At 50.6% G+C, this 25359-nt stretch overlaps 2 protein-coding genes across 4 annotated transcripts; both read right to left on the reverse strand.

Annotated features, from left to right (window-relative positions):
• Positions 1-142: 142 nt before the first annotated feature.
• LOC103743781 (myeloid cell surface antigen CD33-like) lies at positions 143-5987 on the reverse strand. Of its 2 annotated transcripts, none has more exons than XM_029569398.1 (6): positions 5916-5987; positions 5473-5853; positions 4990-5268; positions 2346-2448; positions 1976-2057; positions 143-447 (listed from the first exon to the last, which is right to left on the reverse strand). In XM_029569398.1, the coding sequence occupies exons 1-6, from the start codon at positions 5950-5952 to the stop codon at positions 214-216; spliced, it is 1116 nt and encodes a 371-aa protein (XP_029425258.1). In that variant the 5' UTR covers positions 5953-5987; the 3' UTR covers positions 143-213. The 2 variants fall into 2 exon arrangements, with proteins under 2 accessions (XP_029425258.1, XP_029425257.1); XM_029569397.1 differs by having other exon boundaries at positions 2346-2451.
• A 7830-nt stretch (positions 5988-13817) lies between these two features.
• On the reverse strand, positions 13818-20823 carry LOC103743782 (myeloid cell surface antigen CD33-like). Of its 2 annotated transcripts, none has more exons than XM_029569399.1 (5): positions 20346-20823; positions 19877-20155; positions 18225-18330; positions 17819-17900; positions 13818-14268 (listed from the first exon to the last, which is right to left on the reverse strand). In XM_029569399.1, the coding sequence occupies exons 1-5, from the start codon at positions 20800-20802 to the stop codon at positions 14128-14130; spliced, it is 1065 nt and encodes a 354-aa protein (XP_029425259.1). In that variant the 5' UTR covers positions 20803-20823; the 3' UTR covers positions 13818-14127. The 2 variants fall into 2 exon arrangements, with proteins under 2 accessions (XP_029425259.1, XP_029425260.1); XM_029569400.1 differs by lacking the exon at positions 13818-14268 and adding an exon at positions 15223-15293.
• Between the last annotated feature and the right edge of the window lie 4536 nt (positions 20824-25359).

Below are 25359 nucleotides of genomic sequence, written 5' to 3' on the forward strand. Positions count from 1 at the left end.
GAGGAGCAGGAGGAGGTGGTGGAGGACGTCGTTATACAGAAAAGGAGCCCGAGACATGGAGCGGATAGTCTCTTGTGATGTGATAGTCAGTAAATGAAAAAACACAGACTTGGCCCCTGGTCTTTTATTGCATTCAGACCATTTCAACACAGTGGAGACACATATACAGGATTATCACCCATCATGTTGAGATTGTGGGGTGGGGTCCAGGAATCATCCTTGAGGGTCTGTAGAGGACACAGGTGCTCCAAATGGAAGCGACGCTCCTGACGGCTCCTCAGTGGGTTCAGATCTCTGAGAACTGGGAAGAGGGGCCACCCAAGGCCTTGACCCATGGAAGACAAGGGAGGCATAATGCAGATGCTGCTCTGTCCCCACGGCGGGGGCCTCCTGTGAGGAGCTTGGGTTCCCAGGAGGGCTGTGCACACTGGAGTCCTGCTGTTGGCTCTGTATGGAAAGGAAACAAGAGGGTCACAGTGGGACATGGGTTTGGGGACTCAGGGAAGTCAGAGAGTCTGAGAAGTGCGTTCACCCAATAATACACTTAATGCACTCTCGTCTTCCATGGAGCACTTTGAAGGCATCACTTAGTCGTTTATTCAACATTTATAACATCTCTTTGCTGCTTGCCAAATCTTTGCTGTCTGTTGTCTGTGGACTCTCTGGTTTTATATACATCATTCCTTGATGGGAGGATCACCAAACCATGTCCCATGAGGACTGTACCCTGACTGCAGACTCTGACATCTGGCTCAGAGGCTCCTCATCCTCTTTGGAACTGGAGTGATGTGGGTCCTTCTGAAAGTTCTCCTGCAGGTCTGGCCGTGCCAGTCATTAGCAATTCGGTTCTTTGTTTCTCAGAGAGACCACAATGGTGGTGTCTGTAAACTAAGGCCACCTGTGGCATCTCTAGACAGCTACACCATCTTTGATGTTTGTGACACCTATCAGGTGGAGACAGTGAGCTGTCCTGGCTCAGCGCACACAGTCAGACAGTTGCCTATTGGTGTTTTCATCAAGATGTACCCAGAGCCTGAACTCACACCCAGGGCCAGCACTGGGACCCTGGACTGCTTTTTTTCTTCTTTTTTTTATCCTGTTTTGGCTTTAAAGACAGAATCTCACCATGTAGCCCAGGCTGGACTAGAACTTGCAAACCTATTGCCTTGGCCTGGTTGAGTATTGCTGCTCCAAGCTGGACTCAGAAGTGACACAAATTATGTGACTCATTACAGAGTGGTAGAGGATGGAGGAGCTGAGAAATTGGTCCTGACTGAGTTATGAGTGCTATCAGTGAGACAGAGACCCAGTGAGAGAAGTGTGTGGAAGGATGTGCTGGTGTGTCTGTGCTGTTCTAATCTGGGCTCCTGATGACCCAGGAGACACTGCTTCCTCCAGGGATAGACAGTTACTCAGGACAGTGAAGGGCTTGCCTGTGGACTCAGTCAAGACGTCCACCCCAACTGCATCCTCTAAGGAGCTCTGACACCCGGAGCCTCTGTGCTTCTACCCCACAGCCCCAGGTGCATGTAGCAGGTGAGTAGAGACAGCCTTGAACGCCAGAGCCAGCTGCACTCAGACTGTCCTATTAACCTGCTGAGCCTGCTCTCCTGTCCCCTGTACCTTCCCATGAGCTCCACATGCAAGGCTCCAGCTCAGTTTGTCCCCACATGCCTGCACACTGCTGGCACACCCTGGTACAATCCTACATGATCTTATATGACTTAGCATGTCCATTTCTACTTGGACCCAAATGATATGCTATTTTCTCAATGATGACTGTTCCATGATTGGCAGACCTTGCCATGCCTGAATGGTAAACACACACACACACACACACACACACACACACACACACACACATCATGAGCCAAGGGTACAGGTGACAAGGACTGCTGAATGGGGAACCATCATGGACCACCCAAGAGAAGTGTCCTGAGGGGAGATGGGGTCCCAGGGTACCCATGTCACTCACCTGGAAGACTAGTCTGGTAGAAGGGCGGACGTGGTTCATGCCTGCTACAGTCCTGTCTGCTTTCTTCCTGTGTGTGTTCACTCTGGGAAGAGACAGGAGGTCCTTCAGACTGATTTGTACAGAGCAGAGGCCATTGCATGACCTTTAGAGGTAACCGAGGCAGGTCTAGGGAGCACTCACCCAGTTGGCACAGCTATAACTGGGAACTCTCCTCCCCCACTTCCTGGACATTCAGGGCAGATCCATTCTTGCCCATGGCTGCAGTTTTGGGTCTGACACTCTGGCCACACTTCCTCACAGCCTTCAAGTTCCTGCAGACCCACATCCTTGTTCTGCACCCCTCGCACCCTGACCCAGCGCTGAGGCTCACGTGAAGAAGATGAGGCAGAGGCCGACGAAGAGCAGGGCTGTGACACCAGCGCCCCCGATGGCCGCCAGAACCATTCCTGATGTTGCTGTTGTCCCAGGATCCCCTGCTGAGGAAGGAGGAGTGGCTGAGTGCAGATCTTAAATAATTAGGGCTGTGTTCCTCCTCACCCTGTGTCAGGTTCAGACAGTGACTCATCCCCCCCATCCCCCTCAGCCTCATCCAGAACCTCAAATGAAGGACTCAGTCCATCTGGACACCTTTACCCATGCTACACTCCAGTCCACCCAAGTCCTCTCCCAGCACCCGAGTTCCTGTAGACACAGGGTGTCCTTGGCAGACCCAAGAACAAGGCACAGCAGGCCCATGAAGCCTGGATCCCAAGGAATCCACTAGAGACGGTATCCTGGACAGAGAACGCACAAGACAGCACAGGGGAACGCCCGAGTGTTCCCTCCAGTCTCACTGGGTGGTCACTCAACATCAGTGTGGGTCTTTGAGCTACAGAAGGGGTCGGAAGCAAGAGAGAAGGACCCACGAGTCACATCCAAAGAGCCCTTCTGGTCTTGCCTCCCGTGGGATATCAGCATCCAGATTCAGAACATGCCTTAGATGTTTTGTTTCTTAGTCTTTAACAGCTGTGCCATCTCTCCAGCCCAAACAGAGAAAGTCAATCAGTGGTCCAGCCCAGTTCTAAAGCCTAATAACCATAACGACTGGCACAGCCAACTACCTCTATTGGTGCAGTGGTGGCACTGTTATCTAGGGGGTAATCAACAGCTGTCTAATTGGACTTACAGCCCTCTCAGTAGGTGTGAACTCATGAGTGGCACTGTAATTATGGCCAAATATATATGGCTGGAGAGTCCATAGATCCTAGAGAAAAGCCTATCTCTGGACAAATGAAATTTATTACTGTATGCTAAATATAGATCCTTATATTTTCAGATAAGTATATCATATACCACTCATCAAAGAAGCTTCTTTTTGCAACAGATGGAGGCTATTTCAGAGTCCACAATTGGTCACACACAGAGAATATATGTCTGAAAGATACCCAGTCCTAGGTGACACATCTACAGTGGAGCCTCTACACCTAAGGCTCATGGAACATAGCAGAACAGGGGGTAGAGAGAAAACTAGTGCACCCCTCAACTCTCACCGGTGAAGCTTCCTTATACAACAGAGTGCGAGGCACACAGGAGGCCACAATTGGCTATGTTTTGGAGAATAAGAGACTGCAGAGTGTGTGTCCCTGGATAGGACTCCTGGATTAAACCTCACCCACCCATGCCTCAGGGACTATTGTTGAAGAGGGGACAGAATGATTGTAAGATCCAGAGTTGGTAGTGAACATAAGGAAATGGAGTTTAGGCCACTGGGAACTTGTTCATATGAACTTAAACAATGCTGTCAGCATGCACAAGACCCACGCTGACTCAACCAGACAAAAACCCGCATAGAACTGGGGAAATGGGCAGCAGGCCCCAAGCTTAGCCGAGGAACTATTGGCAACTGATTACTGCTGGGTGAGGGAGAGTTGATCTTTAAGGGAGGGACTCTAGATAGGCTGACCAGACCCCACTGGGTGAACTTGCATTGCGAAACATCTGGGTACAAATACTTGACTGGATAGGACTTAACATATATGACAGAATTTGTGAAATCTGGTGGGGGTATGGGGGGGCATGGATGGGGGAGATGGGGTCTAAATTTGATTAAGATCTGTTATATGAAATGCACAAAAACTCAGTAAAAATATTTTAAAAAAGAACATGCCTTAGCTCCTGTCTTTCCAGCAAGGGCCAGTGTGGGGGCTGTTCATTTTAGGCAGATATCAGGGCTAAGGGCAGAGGCAGTAGCAGGAAATGTCCCAGACAGAATTTCAAGGTTATGTTTGTATTCCGTGTGGCACAGTCATGTGTGTCAGACATGAAGCGTGCTGAACCAAGGGGGAGTCTGACCTGACCCATGGACTCCAGGTGACAGTGACATGTCTGTGAAGGTCCACCTTTTCTGTGAAGGAACTTCCCGCCCACCAGGAGGAGGACAGGGACGACACAGGAGGCTGCACCTGGAAGGGCGGCAGCTACATGGGAATCTCCATGTTTACCACTCAACTTTGCCAGGAAATTAAGTCGCTTTAAACACTAAGTTCTATTTTTAAATGTCCTTGAGATGCAGGGAAGATACACCTGCACATCTGGACGGGGAGGAAGTTTCTGGCCCCTCATGGATGCCTCCACCTTGTGTCAGAGAACCATGGGAGGAGCCTGACGGGATGCTCGGGATGAACCTCCCACATCTGAGTCTGAAAACCCAGGTCTGAGAGGAGCTGGTACAGACAAGACCCCAGCAACAGCTCCATGAGTGAAGTGCCCTGCTGGGCCAGATCTGGGGAAACACTGATTGGGGTTCTCTGTAGCAGATGGTTAGCAAGAGGGGGTCTCCCTTCCTTTGGGGTGAGGTGAGGTTAGGCTGTACTGTCTGATACCATCCCAGAAATCAGACTTACAGAGGGACAGGTCCTGTGTTCCTCCATGTCCCCTACTCAGTCAGACTTCCAGGGTTCCGCTACCATGGTTCTCCAGCCCCACTGCCCTGCCCCCTCATACCCTCAGGGACACAGTGCCCTGACTATACTCACAGGTGACATTGAGCTGGACTGTCCTCTCCACAGTCACACCTGCTCCAGGGAAGGTCACCTGACAGGTGAGGTTGGTGCCATGGTCCTGGGGCCGGCCTGTGAGGGTCAGCACCGAGGAGAGCGTGGTCCTGGGGCCCAGGGAGGTGAGGGCAACTGACATCCAGGAGAAGATGGGGGGTGTTCCCCGCTCACAGGCCCAGGGCACAGAGCAGGTCAGGTTGATGGACTGGCCAGGCTCCAGGGTTGGTGGGATGAGGATGTCAGGGATCTTTGTCAGAGCTGGGGAGAGAGACCAGGGTGCACAAGCCATGGTGGAGATGTCCAAATGTGCCCCAGGGACAAGACCCTGCCTCAGGGCATTTCATGTCCCCTCACCCAGCCCTGCCGTCTGGTTCAGAGGATCTCCCCCAGGATGAGAGGCAGGAGACACCTGCCAGCCATTCCTGGAGCCCTCAGTATCCTCTGGCTGACCTCCCTGCTTACCGAGCACATGCACAGACAGCTGACTTTCTCCATAACTATATCTCACAGAAGGATCTCCCTCCACCCTGAAGAAGTACATTCCCGCATCTCTTTTCTGTGCATCTCTGATGAACAGAGAACAGTTCTGCTTCTGTGGGTCCCCGAGGAGAAGGAATCGGTTCTTGGTCGCCGTGTGCACTGGCTTTTGGGGGTCATTTGTGGCCACCGGAGAGCCATGATGTATATTGGCTCCTTTCTTGAACCAGTAACCAAAGACGGGGTGAGGAGAGTACAGAGAGAAGGGATAGATGACTCTGCAGGGCACAAGGACACACAGACCCTCCTGGACAGTCACTGACTTGGGCACCGTCAGCTGGTATCTCTGATCCTGAGCGAGGGACCCTGCGGAGACATGAGAGTTATCTCAGTCTTGCCCCACCAGCCCCTATCCCTGTGCCACTCACCTGTCCACAGCAGGGGCAGGAACAGTGACCACAGCATCACACAGTGAGTGCTCCTGGCTTCCTGTGCGTGAACAGAGGAGGTCTGAGCAGTTGAAAGCAGATTGTCGATGGTGACGGTCCTAGGCGCTGGTGTCACAGGACTGAGAAACCCCCCCAGTGGCAGTCCAGGAATGAGATCAGAGAGCTGAGTTCCCACAAATCAGGAACTTCCCACCCACATGTTATCAGAGCTGTCAAGGCCCTCGGACAGCAAACACTTCCCTTCTGCACATGGGGCATCATGGGAGCCACACTCAGTGAGGAGGACGTACCCTCAGCTCCTGGACCCTGTTTGGGGCATTTCATCCCACTTCACAGTCCCTGTCAGGTCAGCCAGTGCTGCCTGGTCACCCACAGCCTCTAGATGCCCTGGAGGCTCAGCCTGATAGGGAAGGTCTCAGGAGGCTCTGGTGGAGGGGTCATGAGGAATAAAGCATGGGGAGGATTCCCTGGGGTGGAGGAGGTGGGGATGAATGAGTGACTGAATGAATGCAGCATGCACATCATGAGCTGCTCCTTGCTGGGGAGTGGAGTGGGGAGACGGAGAATTTCTCTTAGGAATGAGGAAGTGGAGAGGCCACGGGCCACTCAGCTGCTGGTAGGGCCCTGATGCAGGGAATTATAGGAATCCCCAATCGATTGCCATCTGTGTCTAGCAGGTGAGTTCTCAGGAATAAGTGGGTGGAGTGTGTGGACTAGGACTCTGATGGCTTCAAGAGGATGTGGCCCCCCAGCCTGAGAGCTCAGCAGAGGGACAGCAGGAAGGAGTTGGGGAAGCTCGGACTCTGGAGGCAGGGGTCCTTCCCACACCCTCTTTGAGTCTCTGTTTCCCCGGTTGTCACACTGAGCTGACCGTGGCCCCCAACGCTCAGTCTAAGGAGAATCCAGTGGGAGGATAGAGGACGATGTTTTCTACAGACTCAGGGATGCTGCCATGCTGTGTGTCCCCAGCATGGCCCAGTGGCCACATGAGGGACCTGGCCTGTCCTCAGCTGTCATTTGAAAACCTTCCCATGTCAAGCACCTCTTCATGATCTGCACATCCTTATGGCCTCCTCATCTGAAGTCTCACAGGAGGACATCAGGGAACAGAGGCTGCCAGTGTGAACTGGGCTCCCTAATGCCTGCTGTCCTGCTTGGGGAAGGGCAGAGCACTTTGTACACAGGGGGTTGTCTGCACTCCTGGGCCATTATGGGATGAATTGGTCTATTTGCAAGTTCGTGCACTGAAGTCTCAGCCTCCAGCACCTCAGAATGTTCCTGCGTCTGGAGACATGGTATTTAAAGAGGTGCTCAGTTAAGATGAGATGATTAGGATGGCACTAATCCAGTATGGCTGTGTCATTGTTAGAAGTTGGATATACCACACACACACACACACACACACACACACACACACACGCACGCACGCACGCACGCACACACACACGACAACATATGTGAAGACACAAGGAGAAGATGCCATCTGTAGACCAAGGGGGATCTGCCCTGTGCACACCTTGATTTGGGACTTTCAACCTCATAACTGATTTAAGCTGCTCAGTGTGTGGTCCTCTGTCACCACAGCCTGAGGAAACTGACCTGAGTCATCCAGATGATTTCAAGTGTTCCCACAAAGAAACCACTCACACGTCCCTCCCTGGCCACAGTGGACCACACAGGGCACACCGCACACAGTGCTGCCGGACAGTCTGTGAGATGGAACTGCACAGAGGACAGGAGGGTTGGCTCGCTGGAGGATGAATCTGCCACCCTGGGCACCAGGCCTCGATCTGCAGGGCAGTCCTGACACCTGTCGCTCCTGCTTCTTGTCCTTCCAGGACAGGACGTCTCATTTACAGAGCGAGGTCTCCTACCTGGCTATGGTAAGGTGGGACAGACTCTGCAGGGACACATGAGGAAGAGGATCCCAGCCAGGTAAGATCTGGGCTGAACCAGCAGAGGTCACAGCTGTGGGAGCCCAGGGGATGGAGCGGCAATCTGCCTAGAAAGTGGGAGGGTTGACAGAGAGGCAATACCAGGTCAGCGAGGTCATGGAGGAAACAGGCTTGAAAAATAAAGTACACATTCAGTTCACATCCCACAGTGAGGCATCAGAACATAAGCAAAAACTAATAATTTAAGATCTAAAAGTGTTTACACAATGTGCAATAGATGAGAAAGTGTGTGACTGGGAAAGTCTAGTCATCAAGGGGAACTGAGATGTCTTGGCTGGGGCAGGTCGTGAGTGGCAGGGGACAGTAGGGGGTGTGTTCATGAGTCTAGTCAGACAATGCTTCCCTGAGGAAAAAATGGGGCCAGAGGTCCAGGGCCCCTTCTACCACACAGGGCACAAATGGGGGCGCGGTGTGGACTTTCAGCTCCTGATAGCCATTAGCTCTGAGAGGCACTAGCTCCATCTGCTGGATTGGTTGTCGGTGAACTACCTGGCTGCAAAATAGGGTCCTGCAGCTGCTGATGGGTTTTAGAAAGCCTGGGAAAATCAGCAAGTTCCCTGTGGGGATCCAGGTCGACCGTCTGTGTCCTCTGTGCCTCTGCGTGCCTTGGAGGCAAATCACCAGGACTAGCCATCCTGGTGCTGCTGACCTATTGGCTTGTCTGGAACCTTCTGTGTGGGGCCTGGTTGGGGATGCACACTCTGACTTAAGGGAACACAGGGCTCTCTCCAGTCAGTCCCAGTCCATCCAAAGCACCCTTTGATTTATTTATTTTTAAAAATATTTTATTTATTATTTTTTATGTGTGAGTGTATTGCCTGTATGTAAGTGTACCCATGTCGTGCAATGCCTGAAGTCCTCAGAACAGGGTGTCAGATCCCCTGGAACCAGAGTTACAGACAGTTGTTAGTCACCATGTGGGTGCTGGGAACAGAATCTGTGTCCTCTGCAAGAGCAGCCAGTGCTCTAACTGCTGAGCCAACCCTCCAGCTCCAGGCAAAGCACTCTTGGGCCTCACACAGGAGGCCACTGGTTTGTTGGGGTCATCACATGGAGCCTGGGGACTAGTCAGTTCACCGTGCACCTCTATGTTCATCACACTGGTCCACGTCCATCTGCCACCTGCAGCCTTCTCTTCATCCTGTCCCTCTCAAGAGCCAATCCATCCTGTCCCCCTCAGCCCCCGTCTACCCTGTCCCCCTCAGTCATTTGTGCATCCTGTCCCCCTCAATCACCTGTCCATCCTGTCAGCCTCAGTCACCTGTCCATCATGTCCTCCTCAGTCACCTGTCCATCCTGTCCCCCTCAATCACCTGTCCATCCTGTCAGCCTCAGTCACCTGTCCATCCTGTCAGCCTCAGTCACCTGTCCATCCTGTCTCCCTCAGTCACCCCTCAATCACCTGTCCATCCTGTCAGCCTCAGTCACCTGTCCATCATGTCCTCCTCAGTCACCTGTCCATCCTGTCTCCCTCAGTCACCTGTCCATCCTGTCCCCCTCAATCACTTGTCCATCCTGTCAGCCTCAGTCACCTGTCCATCCTGTCTCCCTCAGTCACCTGTCCATCCTGTCTCCCATGTTACCTGGATCTGACTGAATAAGAACATGACCAGGACTCAGAAGCCAAGAGAGGATGTGATCAAGTGACTGAGTTGCTGTCCATCATGTCCTCCTCAGTCACCTGTCCATCCTGTCCCCCTCAATCACCTGTCCATCCTGTCAGCCTCAGTCACCTGTCCATCCTGTCTCCCTCAGTCACCTGTCCATCCTGTCTCCCATGTTACCTGGATCTGACTGAATAAGAACATGACCAGGACTCAGAAGCCAAGAGAGGATGTGATCAAGTGACTGAGTTGAATGCCTGAAAAATACTGATTTCCTAGGGAAACCAACTGATGTGACCCTGATTAACCAGGTTCCTCCTCTCCCCGCCCCTCTTCCTCCTCCTCCTCCTTCTTTGCCCTTTACTCCTCTTCTGGAGAGAAAGTTCTTAGTGGGCTTCAGATAAGCCTCACAGCCTACATAACGCATGCCAGGACCCTGGTTCCCTCCCACTCACACCCCTTCATCACCATACATACTGTTTCCTGGAAAGATACCTCACTAGCTTTCTTCAGGAGCCAAACACATGTTCCCTAGGACTCAAGTGGAAACATGAGGCTGGGAAGTATTTTCCACATAGATGCAAGGAGTTCTCAGGGTCCTGTGAGCTCACACATACCTCCGTGGCACCCTCGGTACAGGGCCTAGGAGAGGAGCACCAGGGACAAGCCACTCCCTGTGTCCCTGGGCTCCAGGACTGGCCTGTGCTCTCAGAGTCCCCTTCTTTACCTGTGTGGGTCCTCACCAACCCTCTCAGGTGAGTCCATGTCCCTTCTCACCTGACCTGCCTTCTCCCTTCTCATTACTAAACAGCCAGTCCCCTTACCATTGGGTCCTCCGACCGCAGTGCTGAGGTCTGGCACAGGCTTTTCCCAGGAGATTCCATTCACCAAGAGACGCTTGGCCCCTGGGAAAGCCGGGCAGAACTGTCACTGACTTTGGTGCCTAAACAAGATCAGAACTGGGTTTCAGGGGCCACCCAGCTCTGCAGAAGGATCTATCCTCTAGAGTCTTAGGATCTGTGGTCAGCGGGGGAAGTAAGAGCATGGAATGGGCAGGCCTGGGTGAAAAAGGGTGGGGGAGAAGCGCCAATCAGGACTGGGTGGTGCTGAGCATGTCCCTCTGGCCTCTCCCACCCTTCGGGCAGTGTCCCTCCCATGTTCAGACCCTGCCTTCCCTCCACCTGGTTGACCATAGAAACAGGGCTGTGCTTGCTAAGGCCTCTTGACTAGTGGTCACTATACTGATTCTATAAGGCTCTTGCTTCACACCAGCCTCAGTCAGTTGGCAAAGGAGAAGACCGAATTAGAAGTACCAGAGTGTGACTGTGCCTCCTTCTCCATTTCTGTTCCCAGCCCTGTGTCTCTGGGCAGGAGAGGAGAGTCTAATGGCTGAGGTGAAGAACAGTGCTCTGAGGCCAGTTAGTCGGTCCTGGCTCTGATCAACCCCACCTCCCTGAGAAGTGAAACCTGCTCCTCTTCCACCAAGAAATGTGGACACGTAAAGCCACACGGCTGCCTTGCACTGCAGTTGTGGTGGAGAGAGTGGTTCTGCAGCGGCTTCTTTTGGTGAGGGGGTGGTGGGGAAATGAGATGCAGATACTCTGCCTCTGTGAAGTCTTGGGATCCCAACACCATCTGCAATCTTGTCCTTACTTTCTCAACTTCTTTTTGACTGGGTTGTGCACCTGTGGTGGTTTGAATACAAATGTCCCCCATAGGCTCCAAGTGTTTGGACATTTTGTCCCCAGATGATGGTACTGTTTTGGGAGGTTTTAGAAGGTGTGGCTATCCTGGAGGAAGCATGTCACTGGGGGTGGGCTTAGGGAGCTCTTAAGCCTTGCCAGACCTTCAGTCACTCTCTTGTTTCCTGTGCCTGTGTGACGATGTGAGAGCTTAGCTTCTGCTGCTCCTGCTCCAGCCACCTCCAGCCACCATGCGTCCCTGTCATGACGGACTGTAATTCCCCTGGAAACGTAACCTCAAATAAACTCTTCCTTCTATAAATTGCCTTGGGTCAGTGTTTCTATCACAGCAAGAGAAAAGTGACTAATACAACACTCCTTCCGTGGTTGTTGGAATGACAGATGTCCCCCAAAGGCTCATGTATTTGAACACTTGGTCCCCAGTAGGTGGTTTTGTCTGGAGATTTTATGAAACTTTGGACATGCTGGAGGCAGTGTATCATGGGGGTGGATTGTGAGGGTTTATAGCCTAGCCCCACTTCCTGTTCACTTTCTCTGCTTCCTGCTTATGAATGGAAATGTGATCAGCCAGCTTCCTGTACAGGCCACCTGCTGTCATGCCTTCCCTGCCATTATGGACACTCCCCCTGAAACAGTGAGCGAAAATCACCTCTTTCTTCCATCAGTGGCTTTTGGTCATAGGATTTATTCACAACAGAAAGTAACTAATACACAGGTTTATAGTTACGTTAGTGGAGGACCAGAGTAAAATGGGGTGATGGCATCTTCTCTGGACCAGAAGTTTCACAATCACACTTTAATGTTTTACCCAGTGGGTCTGTCTTTATCCCAGCCCCCCATTACTATAAACAAAAAGTGGACTGATTTGTCTTTTCTGAGAACATGCAAGTGGCTGTGGATCAGGCACTTTGGGCAGAAGCTTCACTTGGCTTCTTAATGGATATTGTGAATATCAACTTCATGTTTTACTCTGTTGTGGTCTGGGTGCTGTTGAAGAGTTTGGGGCTGCTTCTGTTGAAACTGCTTTTTATTATTTTGATCTGTTTTTCAGGAGGAAGACCACGAGCTCCTTCTACTGTCCTCCCCCCACCCCACCCCCCGCACCTGCTTTTGAGCTCCCTTAAAGGGAGTGTTCGCAGCCTCAGAGGGACATGGACATGAATCATCCTGGAGATGTGTAGACAAGTGCAGACAAGGAGGGGTGTCCCAGAGTGAACATGGAGAGAATGATGGGGGAGGGGTGAGATACAGCCATGGGGCAGCAGAGCTGTGCTCCCTGGAGCACATGCGAAGCTCCGCTAAACAAGGTTCTGCTGGAGCACAGCCGCACAGACTCAACTGTGGACTGCCCATGGTGGTTTCTGTGCTGCACCCGGAGGGCACAGCAGTGCGGACACAAATCGTGTGGGTGGCAAAGCCTGAAATATTTACCCTCCAGACCTTGAGAAAACACAGGCGCTGTGACCCTTAACCTAGAAGGCCACGTTGAAAAGTTTTGCAGTTTCCGTTGGGGGGTGGAGAGCCGAAGAGCCTTCACTGTGGTCAGCTCTGAGGTTTAGAAAGTCCTCTAAATGGAGATGTGGGATTTTAACTGAAGCTGGACATAAAGGAAGCAGGTACTATGAGAGGGCAGGGGTGGATGGCAAAAAGAGAAAGCCAGTGTGGCAAGAAAGGGAAGCTGGAGGTCAGCAACTCCACGTCTTAGGTTCGTGAACAGTGGAAAAGGAGTAGAGAGAACACTAACACATCTCTCAACTCTCCCCAGCAAAGCTTCCTCATGCAGCAGAGTGGGATGTACACAGAAGGCCACAAGTGGCCAAAGTGTAGAGAATAAAAGTCTGCAGAGTGTGTGTCCCTGGATAGGATTCCCATATGAAACCTCACCCACCCAGGGCTCAGGGAACGTAGAAGGGGGGGCGGAAAGATCATCAGAGCCAGTGTTGATGCATGATCATAAGGAAACAATCTTCCAGGCCTCTGGGAACTTGCTTATATGACCCTACAGCAACGGTGACAGCATGTCCAAGACCCATGAAAACTCAATCTGACAAAAACCTAGCATAGAACTCAGGAAATGGGCAGCAGGGCCCAATCCTGGCGGAAGAATTGGTGATTACTGTTGAGCACAGGAGAGCTGATCTTCTTTAAGACAGCAACTCGAGATAGGACGACTAGACTCCGGTGAAAGAACTTGCACTGAGGGACATCTAGATGTGCAAATGTGACTTGACAGGCCTTAACATATATAACAGAATGCATGAAATCCAGTGTGGGAAGGTACTAGGGAGGGGGTGCTGACTTGAGAGGGGATATAAAGATGATTAAGACGTTTTGTATGAAATGCACAAAAATTCAATAAAAATATATAAAGGCCTGGAGCCAAAAAAGAAAAAGTCAGGGAAGAATAGGAAGAGTAGTATAAATATATAAAATATAAAAAAATAATATATAAAGGCCTGGAGCCAAAAAAGAAAAAGTCAGGGAAGAGTAGGCTGGAGGTTTCCCATCAGGGAGTGAGGCTGATGGGGACTGGTAATTGTGAGGACCACACTGGACCAATCAGTGTGCCCACACTCTCCCTACAGCAAGCTTACTGGAGTCGTCCATGTGAGCCTTTATTAACCCTCATGGATACACTGAGACATAGGGAGGCTGACAGTCATTGTACAAAAGAGGAGACCCAGACATGGAGGAGGAAATGTCTGCTGACATCATCCTGTCAGAAAGAACACAGATTTGTCCCAGGTCTCTGATTTCAAACTTGCACACAGTAAGAGTCTCAATTCCAAGAGCCAATTCCAAGAGCTACCTGTGGCGGGAGTGGGGGGTGGGAATGCCGCTCCAAGAAGTCAGCCTTGGAAATCCAGAGAGGAAATGTGTTCCAGACGACAGCGATGCTCCTGACGGCTCCTGCGTGAGTCCAGATCTCTCAGGTGTTCTGTGGAGCCCTCGACCCATGAAAGCTGAGAGAGGCGTAATGTAGTTCCTCCTCAGCCTCCAAGGCAGAGGCCTCCCCTGAAGAGCTTCCGGGCTCAGCAGAGCTGTGTGACTTGGGATCTTGCGGTTGACCCTGCATAGAGAGAAAGAAGAGAGACATGACGCAGGCTGGGGAGGGAGATCCGGGGCAGGCAGAGAGGGTCTGTGAAGTGAAGGCGTTATTCAACGAACTGTTTCTGAAAGCATCACTTAATTGTGCAATATGCATTGCTTTTCTTTGTGGCTTGTAAGACCTACTAAACATACAAGAGACCTGCGTAGAAAATGCTGTTTTACCCACTCTATACATAAGGAATCTAAGCCTGTGTATAAAGAAAGATCTATAGGGAGCTGGAGATAGGACTCAGCAGTTAAGAGCACTGACTGCTCTTGCAGAGGACCCAGGTTTGATTCCCAGCACCCACATGGTGGCTAACAACCATCCGACGCCATCTTCTGACCTCCATAGGCATTGCATGACATGGGTACACTTATATGCAGGCAATACACTCATACATATAACATAAAAATAATAAATAAGCCGGGCATGGAGGTTCACGCCTTTAGTCTCAGCACTTGGGAGGCAGAGGCAGGCGGATCTCTGTGAGTTCAAGGCCAGCCTGGTCTACATAGTGAGTTCCAAGACAGCTGAGGTTACAGGGAGACCCTGTCTCAAAAAGACAAATATATAAATAAATAAATAAATAAATAAATAAATAAATAAATAAATAAATAATAAATAAATAAATCCTTTCTATCCCTAAGCTGTTTTTGGTCATGTTGATTATCACAGCAACAGAAAGCAAACTAGAAAAATCTTTCACAAGATCACCCATGTGCCGATTATGAACTTTACCAGATCTCCCTGAGACACCTTGTGTGCTGAGTCCTGGATCCACAGGAGGCCAGCAATGCAGAGAGACCCTGTGGTTCAGGTCTTAGATGAAGACACGTGATTAAAGAAAGCATTGGCTGCCATGCAAGTGAACTGGCAAATGGCAGAACAGTACGGTCCTCTGACCTACCTTCTCTTCACGGGTCTCCACATGATGAGGACACCATGAGAGAGCCATTACCACAAGGCATGAGGTGCCATCACAGACAGGTGTACAGGGCTTCCTGGAGATGCCACAGGAGACAGCCAATGGTTACAGAGTGTGACCGTTAACTGCCGTTGGCCCATTTCCCAGCCCTGACTTGCTGCAACGTTTCTCAAAAGTGCCCCTGTCACTCAGAGAGTCCATCTCCTCTCCTGTCCTCTCTACAACTCTCATCAATCCAGAGGGATTTCTTCCCTCCAGGCTCCTAGACCTCTTGCTGGTGTCAAGATCAGCGTGATCCACTCAGTTAAATCCAGTGTTGTTCCCACCCTGGCCATCTGCACCTGTCAGCACCAGAGACAGACGTCCAGTCCCCTCCTTGACACTCATCACCCGTGGCCACAGGACTCAGCACCTCCTCCCAGGTGCTCTGCTCAGTGGCGGGTCCTCCCTCTTCCCTCTCATTTCCATGCCTGTGTTTTGTCAGATCTCCAAACTGTGTCCTGTGTGGACCCTCCCCTGACTGCACACTCTGACATCTATTCATCTCCACTTGAGCTCCAGAGGCTCCTCATCTTTGTAGGAACTGGAGTGATGTTGACCCTCGTGAATGTTGGCAATTCAGATAAGTTACTTGAACTGACCACAGAGCTATCACCCCTGAAATCTATGACCATCTGTGGCATCTATGGAGGTCTATAGAGTCACCTTTGGTGTCTCTGACATTCTGAGCTAGAGAAACTGAGCTGTCTTGGATTGTGCGTAGGCAGGCATTCCCCTGCTGACTCTTTATTCAAGATGTCTCCAAATGCCCCACCCAGATCCATCACTGAGCTCCTGGACTGTGTTAGACCCTCCACTCTTTGTTTACATTTTCCTTTGCTTGTGCAATTTCTCACTATGTCCTAGATGCACTCTCTCTGCCTCTGTCTCATGAACTCTGAGATTACAAGCTGTATTCAGAAGCAGCACAGATTCTTCCAAGTATATTTTGGAGGAAGGAGGGTTGGAGCATGAGGGTACAGAGGGTCTGGGTCCTGACTGGTCTGTCGGGGTAATAACACTACCAGCAAGGAGATCCAGGAAGAGAAGCATGCTCAGGGACGTGCTGACCATGTTCAGGGATGTGCTGACCGTGTTCAGGGATGCTCTGACCATGTCTGTAATGTTATGGTCAGGATTTTCCTTAAAATAACATTCTTATTAGTTCTTTGAGAATGTATTTTGATCATAACATCTTTAGCTATCAGGGAAATGCAAATTAAAACTACTTTAAATTTCATCTTACCCCAATCAGAATGGCTAAGTTAAAAAAATGACTACAAATATTGGTGATGATGTGGGAAAGCACTCACTGCTGGTGGAGTGCACACTGGTGCGGTCACTTTGGAAATCAGTATGGAGGTTCCTCAAAAAGTTATAAACAGATCTGCCACATAATCCAGCTATACTGTGCTGGTTAGTTTTTGTCACCGGAAAAAGGAACCTCAATTGAGGAATTTCCTTTATTGGAATTGTCTGTGGGCATGTTTGCAGGGCATTTTCGTAATTGCTAATTGATGTAGGAGGGCCCAGCCCACTGTGGACAGTGCCATCACTGAGCAGATGGGCCTGGGCTGTGTAAGAAAGCCAGGGGGAACAAGCCAATAAACAGCACTCCTCCACAGTCTCTGCTTCAGTTCCTGTCTCCAGCTTCCTGTTCCTGCCTCCACTTCCTGCTTTGACTTCCCTTAGTGATAGACTGTGACCTTGGGGCTATAAAATGTAATAAACCCTCTTGTCCCCAAGTTGTTTGAGAGGAGTGTTTTATTACAGCATCAGAAAGCATGCTAGAACAACTACTCTTGGGTATGTACCCAAATGATTCTATCCTACTACAGAGATACCTGTTCATCCAACCAAGAAATGAAAACAGCCTAGATGTTTATTGGCTGATGAATGGATAATGAAAATATGGTGCATTTATACAATACAATAGTGTTCAGCTGTTAAAAAAATGAAATTTGCAGGTAAATGGATGGATCTGGAAATAATCATCCTGAGTGAGGTAACCCAGACCCAGAAAGACAAGCATTGGGTGTTTCCCTTCATATGTGGATACTAGCTCTGAAACTTTAGATATGTGTGTTTTGCTTGAAGTGAGGAAGCTAGTAAGGGAGACATGGGGGTGGTAGGAGATAGAATGCAGTGACCCAGGTTCTTGATGACCACAGAGATGCTCCTCTTAGGGAAAGACAGTGTCTAGAGAAAGCTTGAAGGGTGAGTTTGCATGTGTACTTTTCCTGTGCAAACGACTACTTCAGTGTCCAACCCAACCTCATCCTCTATAGAACTCTTACAACATGGGACTCTGTCCTGTTTAACCACCCCAGGTCCAGGTAGCAAGTGAGTAGAGACAGCCTTAAACACTAGAACCAGCGGCAGTCATTCAGAGTGGCTGTCCTAATAAAACTGAGTCTCTCTCTCTCTCTCTCTCTCTCTCTCTCTCTCTCTCTCTCGGGCTAGTGATAAGCTCAGATCTGGACCTACTGATGGGCACCTCTGGACCACCCCAGGGAGGTGTGTGAAGGATGGACGGGGTCCCAAGGGAGCCTTATAACTCACCTGGGAAACTGGCACTGTGGCAGAGTGGGCAGGGTTCACCCCCGCTGCAGTCCTGGACGCTTTCTTCCTCTGGGTCTTCACTCTGGTGGGAGACATGAGGGTATTGCAGCCTGGATTGCTTGGACTGAGAAAGAGCAGGCCCTTCACTGATTCTGGAAGAGGTGGCTATGCAAAGTATAGAGGACACTTAGCCAGCTCCCTTCCCAAATGGATTGCAACAAGGAACCCTCCTCACCCACCTTCTCCTTGCTAGAGGCAGGCCTGTATTTGCTTGTCTAGTGACTGCAGCCTGGGTTCTCCACTCCCTATAGTCTGTGTCCAGATCATAAGTCTTTACAACCTTCCTCATCCACGTAACTCCATGTCCCCCATCCTGTCCCACCCCTGACCCAGTCCTGAGGCTCACATGAAGAAGATGAGGCAGAGACTGATGGCAAGCAGCGCTGTGACACCAGCGCCCCCGGTGGCCCCCAGAACCACTCCTGATGTTGCCGTCGTCCCCGGATTCCCAGCTGAGGAAGGAGACATGGCTGAGTTCCAACCTTGGTAGGCAAGCCTGCACCCTCCTCTCTAGCACCTCCAGGGGCCTCACCTCTGAAGTGGGATTCCTCTCTAACTCCTACCTCACCACAGGACCCCAGCTTTGTCTAGAAGCTGTGATGCAGTACACTATTGACCTGTCCCCTCTCTTCCACACTAGACCTCTGTCCAGAAGACCGCTCCTCCAACCATGACCTCTCCCAAGGCCCATGCTGCTCTTTACGCGGAGTCCCTACAGCAGATCTCAGAGCTAGACAGTGTAGGGCTGGGAAGCCTGAGCTCCAAGACCATTGCACTAGGGACACTAACAGAGCACATGGGTCAGCAGAGTTGGGTCTTGTCTTCCCATGGAGTGTGCCTGTGTGTCCTCTGACCTGTCACTCAGGGTCACTGTGGACCTTTGTGCCAGCAAAAGGGGCTGGGAACGGGGGCAGGAAGCTGTTCATCAGCTTCTGAGGCAAACCCAGAGAGCCCTCAGGGTCCTGCCTGGCCATGCCTCCCAGGATCTCAGCACCCTCATTGAGGGCTATGTCTCAGTGGCCGGGAGACCTGTCCATTCCCTGGCAGGCTCTCTGCCCAGCAGGGACCAGACATCATTAACAACGGGGAAGGACGGGGTGGGAACATTTCTTCATTAGACAGATGTCAGGGTTAAGGGATGGGACGTAGGTGGTGGGAAGGAATGTCCCAAAGAGACATCTGTGGCTGCGTCAGTGTTCTGTGTGACACTTTGATGGTGGACCACATCACATGGCTGTCAAACCATGGGACATACAACACAGGGATGAACCCCAACGTGGCCTGTGGAATCCAGGTGCCAGACGTATCTCTGAAGGTTCATCCTTTGTGACAGTGGACCATCTGGTGGGGGGACTCACAGTGCCGAGGCTGTGCATGTGTGAGGGCAGCAGGGAGACCTGACTCTCAGACGTCATCTGACCCTCACATGCATGTTGTGGCATGTGTACGTGTGCACATGCATGTATGGATGTTCACACACATAAATGACATAAAGTAATGAAGTCATTTAAAATGTCCCAAGATACTCAGCGACTGGAGGGAAGACACAGCCACACAGATGGATGGGGAGGAAGCTGCTGATCCCTCATGAATGTCTCCACCAAGTGTCAGAGAGCCTGGGAGGAGCCCCCACGGGATGCTCAGGATGAACCCCCCACATCTGAGTCTGAAAACCCAGGTCTGAGGGGAGCTGGCACGGACAAGACCCCAGCAACAGCTCCATGAGTGAGGTGCCCTGCTGGGTCAGGTCCTGGGAAACGCTGAGTGAGGGAGCTCTGCAGGAGATGGATGGGGTGGGGGGGCTCCCTCTTCACTTGGCGTGAGATGAGGCAAGGCAGCACTCTGACACTAGCCCAGCAATCAGACTCACAGAGGGACAGGTCCTGTGTCCTCCTGTGTCCCCTTCCCAGCCAGGTCACCAGCACTCAGCCGGGTCTCCAGCCCCACCTCCCTGTCCCCTTCACACCCTCAGGGTCACAGTGTCCTGTCTGTACTCACTGGTGACATTGAGCTGGACTGCCATTTCCACAGTCACACCTGCTCCAGGAAAGGTCACCTGACAGGTGAGGTTGGTGCCATGGTCCTGGGGCCGCGCTGTGAGGGTCAGCACGGAGGAGAGTGTGGTCCTGGGGCCCAGGGAGGTGAGGGCGGCTGACATCCAGGAGAAGATCGGGGGTGTTCCCCGCTCACAGGCCCACGGCACAGAGCAGGTCAGGTTGATGGGATGACCGGGCTCCAGGGTAGATGGGATATTGATGTGGGGGGTGTGGGTGAGGGCTGGTGAGGAGAGGGGGCCATGCGGGATCAGGAGAGGGTGAAGTACAGCTGTGGGGAGAGCCCAGCCTCGGGTCCAGCTCCTCGCTTGAGCCCCGATGCTGCACTTCCCCCCCACTCCCCTTAGGGTCCCATCCCAACACAGCCCTGTGGTATCCAGAACCTTCCACTGTCTCTGGAACCCATGGCTTACCGGTCACCTGCACAGACACTGGCTTCCCACAGTAATTCCATTTTATGTCTCCTTTCTCCAATCGGAAGAAGTAGGAGCCGTTGTCTCCTCTCTGTGCATCTCTGATGTCCAGGGAGCAGTTGTTGTTCTTCAAGTTCCCGAGAATGTGGAATCGGCCCTGGGTCTCCTTCTGCAGTGCTCGCTCTGGGTTGTTTGTGGCCACAGGAGAGTCAAGGTTTGTTTTTGCCCTTGCATGGAACCAGTAGCCAAAGACGGAACTACTCCGGGAGGCCCAAGGTAACTTGACCAATTTGCAGACCACAAGGACACACAGCCCCTCCTGCACTGCCACAGACGCCTCCACTTCCAGCTTGTAGCTCCGATCATTATCTTGGCACCCTGAGGTGGAAGGACTGTAGGATCCAGGCGCCCAGGCACCCACCCAGGGCAGGGCCAGCAGCAGCATCCACATTATCATGTGGTGACACGGGGCTCATGGGCTTCCTGTGAGTGAGCAGAGACTGGTATGTCCAGGGTGAACTCTGTGAGGAGGAGCCAGAGACCTCAGTGGTTCACAGAAGAGGAACCTCAGAGCCGCAGGCACCAGGAGGCCTCCGCAAAGCATGCAAAAAAAAAAAAAAAAAAAAAAAAAAACAGGGGGGCCCATGGCCAGTAGCAGCAGGGCAGAGAGAGTCCTGCCCCCTCTTCCACGTTTCCCTCCAACCCAGGGCTCCACCTGGACCAGGGTCACATCTAAGCTCTTCCCACCTTGGGGTGATGCTTGGTGCATCTAAACCTTGCCCTTACAGAAGTTACTCAAGTTCTTGACCACGGTCAAACATCTCCACCCCTGGGTTTTTTGGTTTTGTTTGGTTTTGGGTTTTTTTTTTAGGTCATTAATGATTTATTGATCAGGTCTTATAAAATGTGTTTAATTAGGGACTGGAGTGATGGCTCAATGGTTAAGAGCACTGGCTTAGTTAAGAGCACTCACAGAAGACCTGGGTTCAGTTCCCAGCACCCACAAGGTGGCCCACAGCCATCTGTAACTCCAGTTCCAACAACCTCCACTGGCCTCTGTGGGTTTGCACACATGTGGTACACTTCCATACATGCAGATGAAATACTCAAACACATAAAATAAAAACGATAAATGAATTTCTTAAAATGTGTTTAAGTAATGATAATTCAACAGCAAGTAAGAACTTAAAAACCGAATTTGTCATTCATGAAACGTGTTTGCCAGGCATGGTGGACAGGCCTTTAATTCCAACATTCTGAAGGATGCTCCCGTGTGCAGAACCTCAGCCGTACAGTCCTCTCTCGGGATGCCAGTACCAGGAGCTGGCACCTGCCCTAGAGACATAGCTGGTATATCTGCAAAGCATGAGTTTGGAATTCTTTCCCTTGCCTCTGAAACACTGATTCTTCACATGTCAAACACAGCTCTTGAATGGACCATGCGGCATCCTCGTGAGATGCTGGGGTGTGAGGACAGCTTGATGTCTGCGTCCTCACCATGCACGTGAGCGGTTCCTGTCTCAAATCTGCATCTCCCACTTGGAAGTGCCTCTGTGGGCATCGTACCATCAGACAGCACGAGTGGATTGTACAGGAAGAAGGAAACGTTTGGCCCAGCCCACATGGTTTTCCACATCATCATAGCACTTGATGTTACTGTGATTTTAAAACTCCGCTTTTTACATTTTAGCCATTCTAATTGGTATGTGCTGGTGTCTCATTCTGGCTTTAACCTGTGATTTCACAACAGACCATGTCGCGGGACCTGTTTTCATATATGCAATCACTGCTCATGCTTTCCTTCTCTGTGGAAATTGGGAGTTACTATTTGGATGCATTTGGGGGTGCTCTTATGAAAATGGTCATAAAACCCACAATTTTAATCACTGTGATTTTGCTGGACAGCTTCAGTTGTCAACTTGACCCACCAGGGACGAGGAAATCCCAACTGAGGTATTTCTTTCGTCGGATTGGTCTGTGGCCATGTTTGTGAGGAATTTTCTTTTTTAGGAAATATTTATCCATTTGTGTGTGTGTGTGTGTGTCTGCATTTATATAAGTTCCCTATGTGCACACCTGGTGTCCACAGAGGTGAGAAGAGGGTGGAGCTGGAGTTACAGGTGTTTGTTCACTGCCATGTGGGTGGCTGGGGACCAAACCTTGATCTTCTGCAAAACCAGCCAGTGCTCTTAATCACGGAGCCATCTCTCCAGTCCTACAAGGCATTTTCTTAACTGCTAATTGAGTGGGAGGCGCCGGCCCACAGTGGGTGGTGCCACTCCTGGGCAGGTGGTCCTAAGAAGGCAGACTGAGCACAGGCCAGTGGAGCAAGCCAGTGAGCAGAGTTCCTCCATGGTCTCTGCTTCAGCTCCTGCCTCCAGGCTCCTGCTATGAATTCCTGCCTTAATAATGGGATGTGAGTTGTAAGCCAAATAAACCCTTTCCTCCCCAAGTTGGTTTTGGTCAGTGTTTTATCACAGCAACAGAAAGTCACTAGGACAATGATGGACAGATGAGCAGCATTAAGGACACCCCTCTGTTGAGCCACCAGCAGCATTAAGGACACCCCTCTGTCGTGCCACCATCACCACCATCTGCCTGTAGAACATCTTCTGTCTCCCCATGACAGAGCTCTGTGCCCATTAAAAGACTTCTTCCTGCCTTCCCTTAGTCTATGACTCTGCCTGTCACAGATCCCTCGTGTGAGTGGAATCACACAGTATGTGTCCTTTTGTGACATCTTTCTCTCACTCAGCACGGTGTACTCCAGGTTCATCCATGCTCTGGCGTGTTTCTGTGTATGGACCGGAGCAGCATCTGTGATGGACACTCTGTCTGCTTCTCCCCTTCGCTGTTATAAATACTGCTGATGTGACCACGGAGGCAGAAAAGTTGGCTCAGTCCCTGATCCCGGCTCTTCAGGGCATCTGCTGAGAGCTGAAGAGTAGATCATGTGCTCGTTCTAGTTCTTAACTTCTGAGGAACCACAGTAGATTCCTGTCCAGCCGCATCCTCCCACCTTCTCAGAAGCAGTGTGCAAGAGTTCCCGTTCCGCTGCTGTGGCCAACGGCTGCCCTTTCCTACTTCTTCAGTAACTGCTGTAGCTGTGGAAGCCGGCCTCTCACGGTGCTGTACTGCATGTGGTAAGCGTGCACAACACGACGTTGGCCTATCTTGGCTCTCATGACCAGTGCTGAGAATTTCTTCCTGTCTTTATTGGTCATTTGTGTAAGTTCTTGAAAATGGCTACCTGAGTCATTTTCCCATAGTCACAGGCAGTTTTTTTCTTTTCTCATTATTTCACACACGTGTTTCCTCAGCATTAAGTGAGTTGACACTTACCCAGTTAACTGTTTGCTTCACGGTTCTGATTTTCCAGGTAGGGAGTCTAAATGTTAATGTTCATCCTCTCTTAGCTTGCTGAGTTCAAAGTGTGGGAAATCATCTCACAAAACTGAACAGTGTGGGGACCCGACTCATCATATGCTAACTGGGATTGCAGAGTTGCTGGATCTTAGTTTCTATATCAACATAATGAAGTAAAAATAGAAGTTGAGATTCTGATTATTAAAAAACACATTTAGGGATTGGAGAGCTGGCCCAGCAGTTAAGAGAACTGGGGGCTCTTGCAGGCGACCAAGGTTCGGTTTCTGGCACCCGCATGGCAGATAACAACAGTCCTTAACTCCAGTTTCAGAGGAACTGACGCCCTCTTCTGACCTCTGTGGGCACTGCACACCATGGGTGCACTTACATACATATAGGCACTCATACACATAAAATAAAAATAACAAAAATAAAATATTTTTTAAAGCCATATTTAATTATTAACCATGTATACCATTACTTTTTTACATGCATTTTAATCCCACTTTGAATATCATTAATATATTTATGCTTGTTTCCTAAGACCTTTAATGATCAGTCTTTACTGATTTTAGCTTATTAGATACCACAAATAATAAACCCACTGCTGTTATTGTCCTATGTGGACATGTTGACACACTGCCTTCTAAGTGTGGAAGTTTGCAACTATAGATCTGTGCTGCTGTCAGCCTTGGTCAGAAAAGCTTCTTTTTGAAGTGGGTCCTGGTTCTTGCAGAGACTCACAGCTGGTCAAAGTGTTGAGAATCAGTGGCTGTGGCGTGCTCAGCCCTAAATGGAACGTCTATATCATCCCTCCGAAGACTCACGAACACCACAGGAGACACAAAGGACATAGGAGCAGGAGGGTGGGGAGGGGTGTGGTGAAGGGCCGTCTCCTGGACGTGGCATGACTGTTGCACTCATGAACTCACAGAACACATGAACTGCACAAGACAGAGCCTGTCAACATTCCATTATGGGTGGGAAAGCGCTCATGAGGTCCAGCCCTAGCTGAGGTGGTGGCTGCTGGGGGCAGGGGTTCATTTTCTTCAGGGTTTAGCCACTGAGAAGATGCCTGTGCTCCAGTAAACAACCCTACAGTCATGCTCGTAATAGCAACTCATATCAATCTTAATGAGTCATTTAAAAACACACAAGGGCCTGGAGAGATGGCTCAGCAGTTAAGAGCACTGGCTGCTCTTGCAGAGGATCTGGGTTTGGTTCCCAGCACCCAAACAGCGGCTAACAACCACCTGTAACACCACTTCCAGGGGATCCAATGCTTCTTCTCTTCTGGCACCCATGAGCACTGCATATGTAATGCACATATAGACATGCAGGCAAGCACTCACACATATGAAACAAACAAAAAACTTCAAAAAGATAAATAGGCAAATAAGATTGCATCAAAAATTAGACTTCTGCTGTCTTACTGGTTCTTCAGCTGCCCAGCTAACAAAGGCAGGAGGATCACACATTCAAGATCAGGCTGGGCTATAGAGCAACTTCAACTTGGGCCACATAGAAGGCCTTGATTCAAAATAAAAATTACAGAGGGATGTGCCTGGAGAGATGACTCAGCAGTTAAGAGCACCAGCAGCTCTTGCTGACGACATAGATTCCATTCCCAGCACCCACACAGCAGCTA

The sequence above is a fragment of the Nannospalax galili genome, unplaced genomic scaffold, assembly GCF_000622305.1.
Source record: "Nannospalax galili isolate Female #2095 unplaced genomic scaffold, S.galili_v1.0 scaffold960, whole genome shotgun sequence".
NCBI classification, from domain to species: Eukaryota; Metazoa; Chordata; class Mammalia; order Rodentia; family Spalacidae; genus Nannospalax; species Nannospalax galili.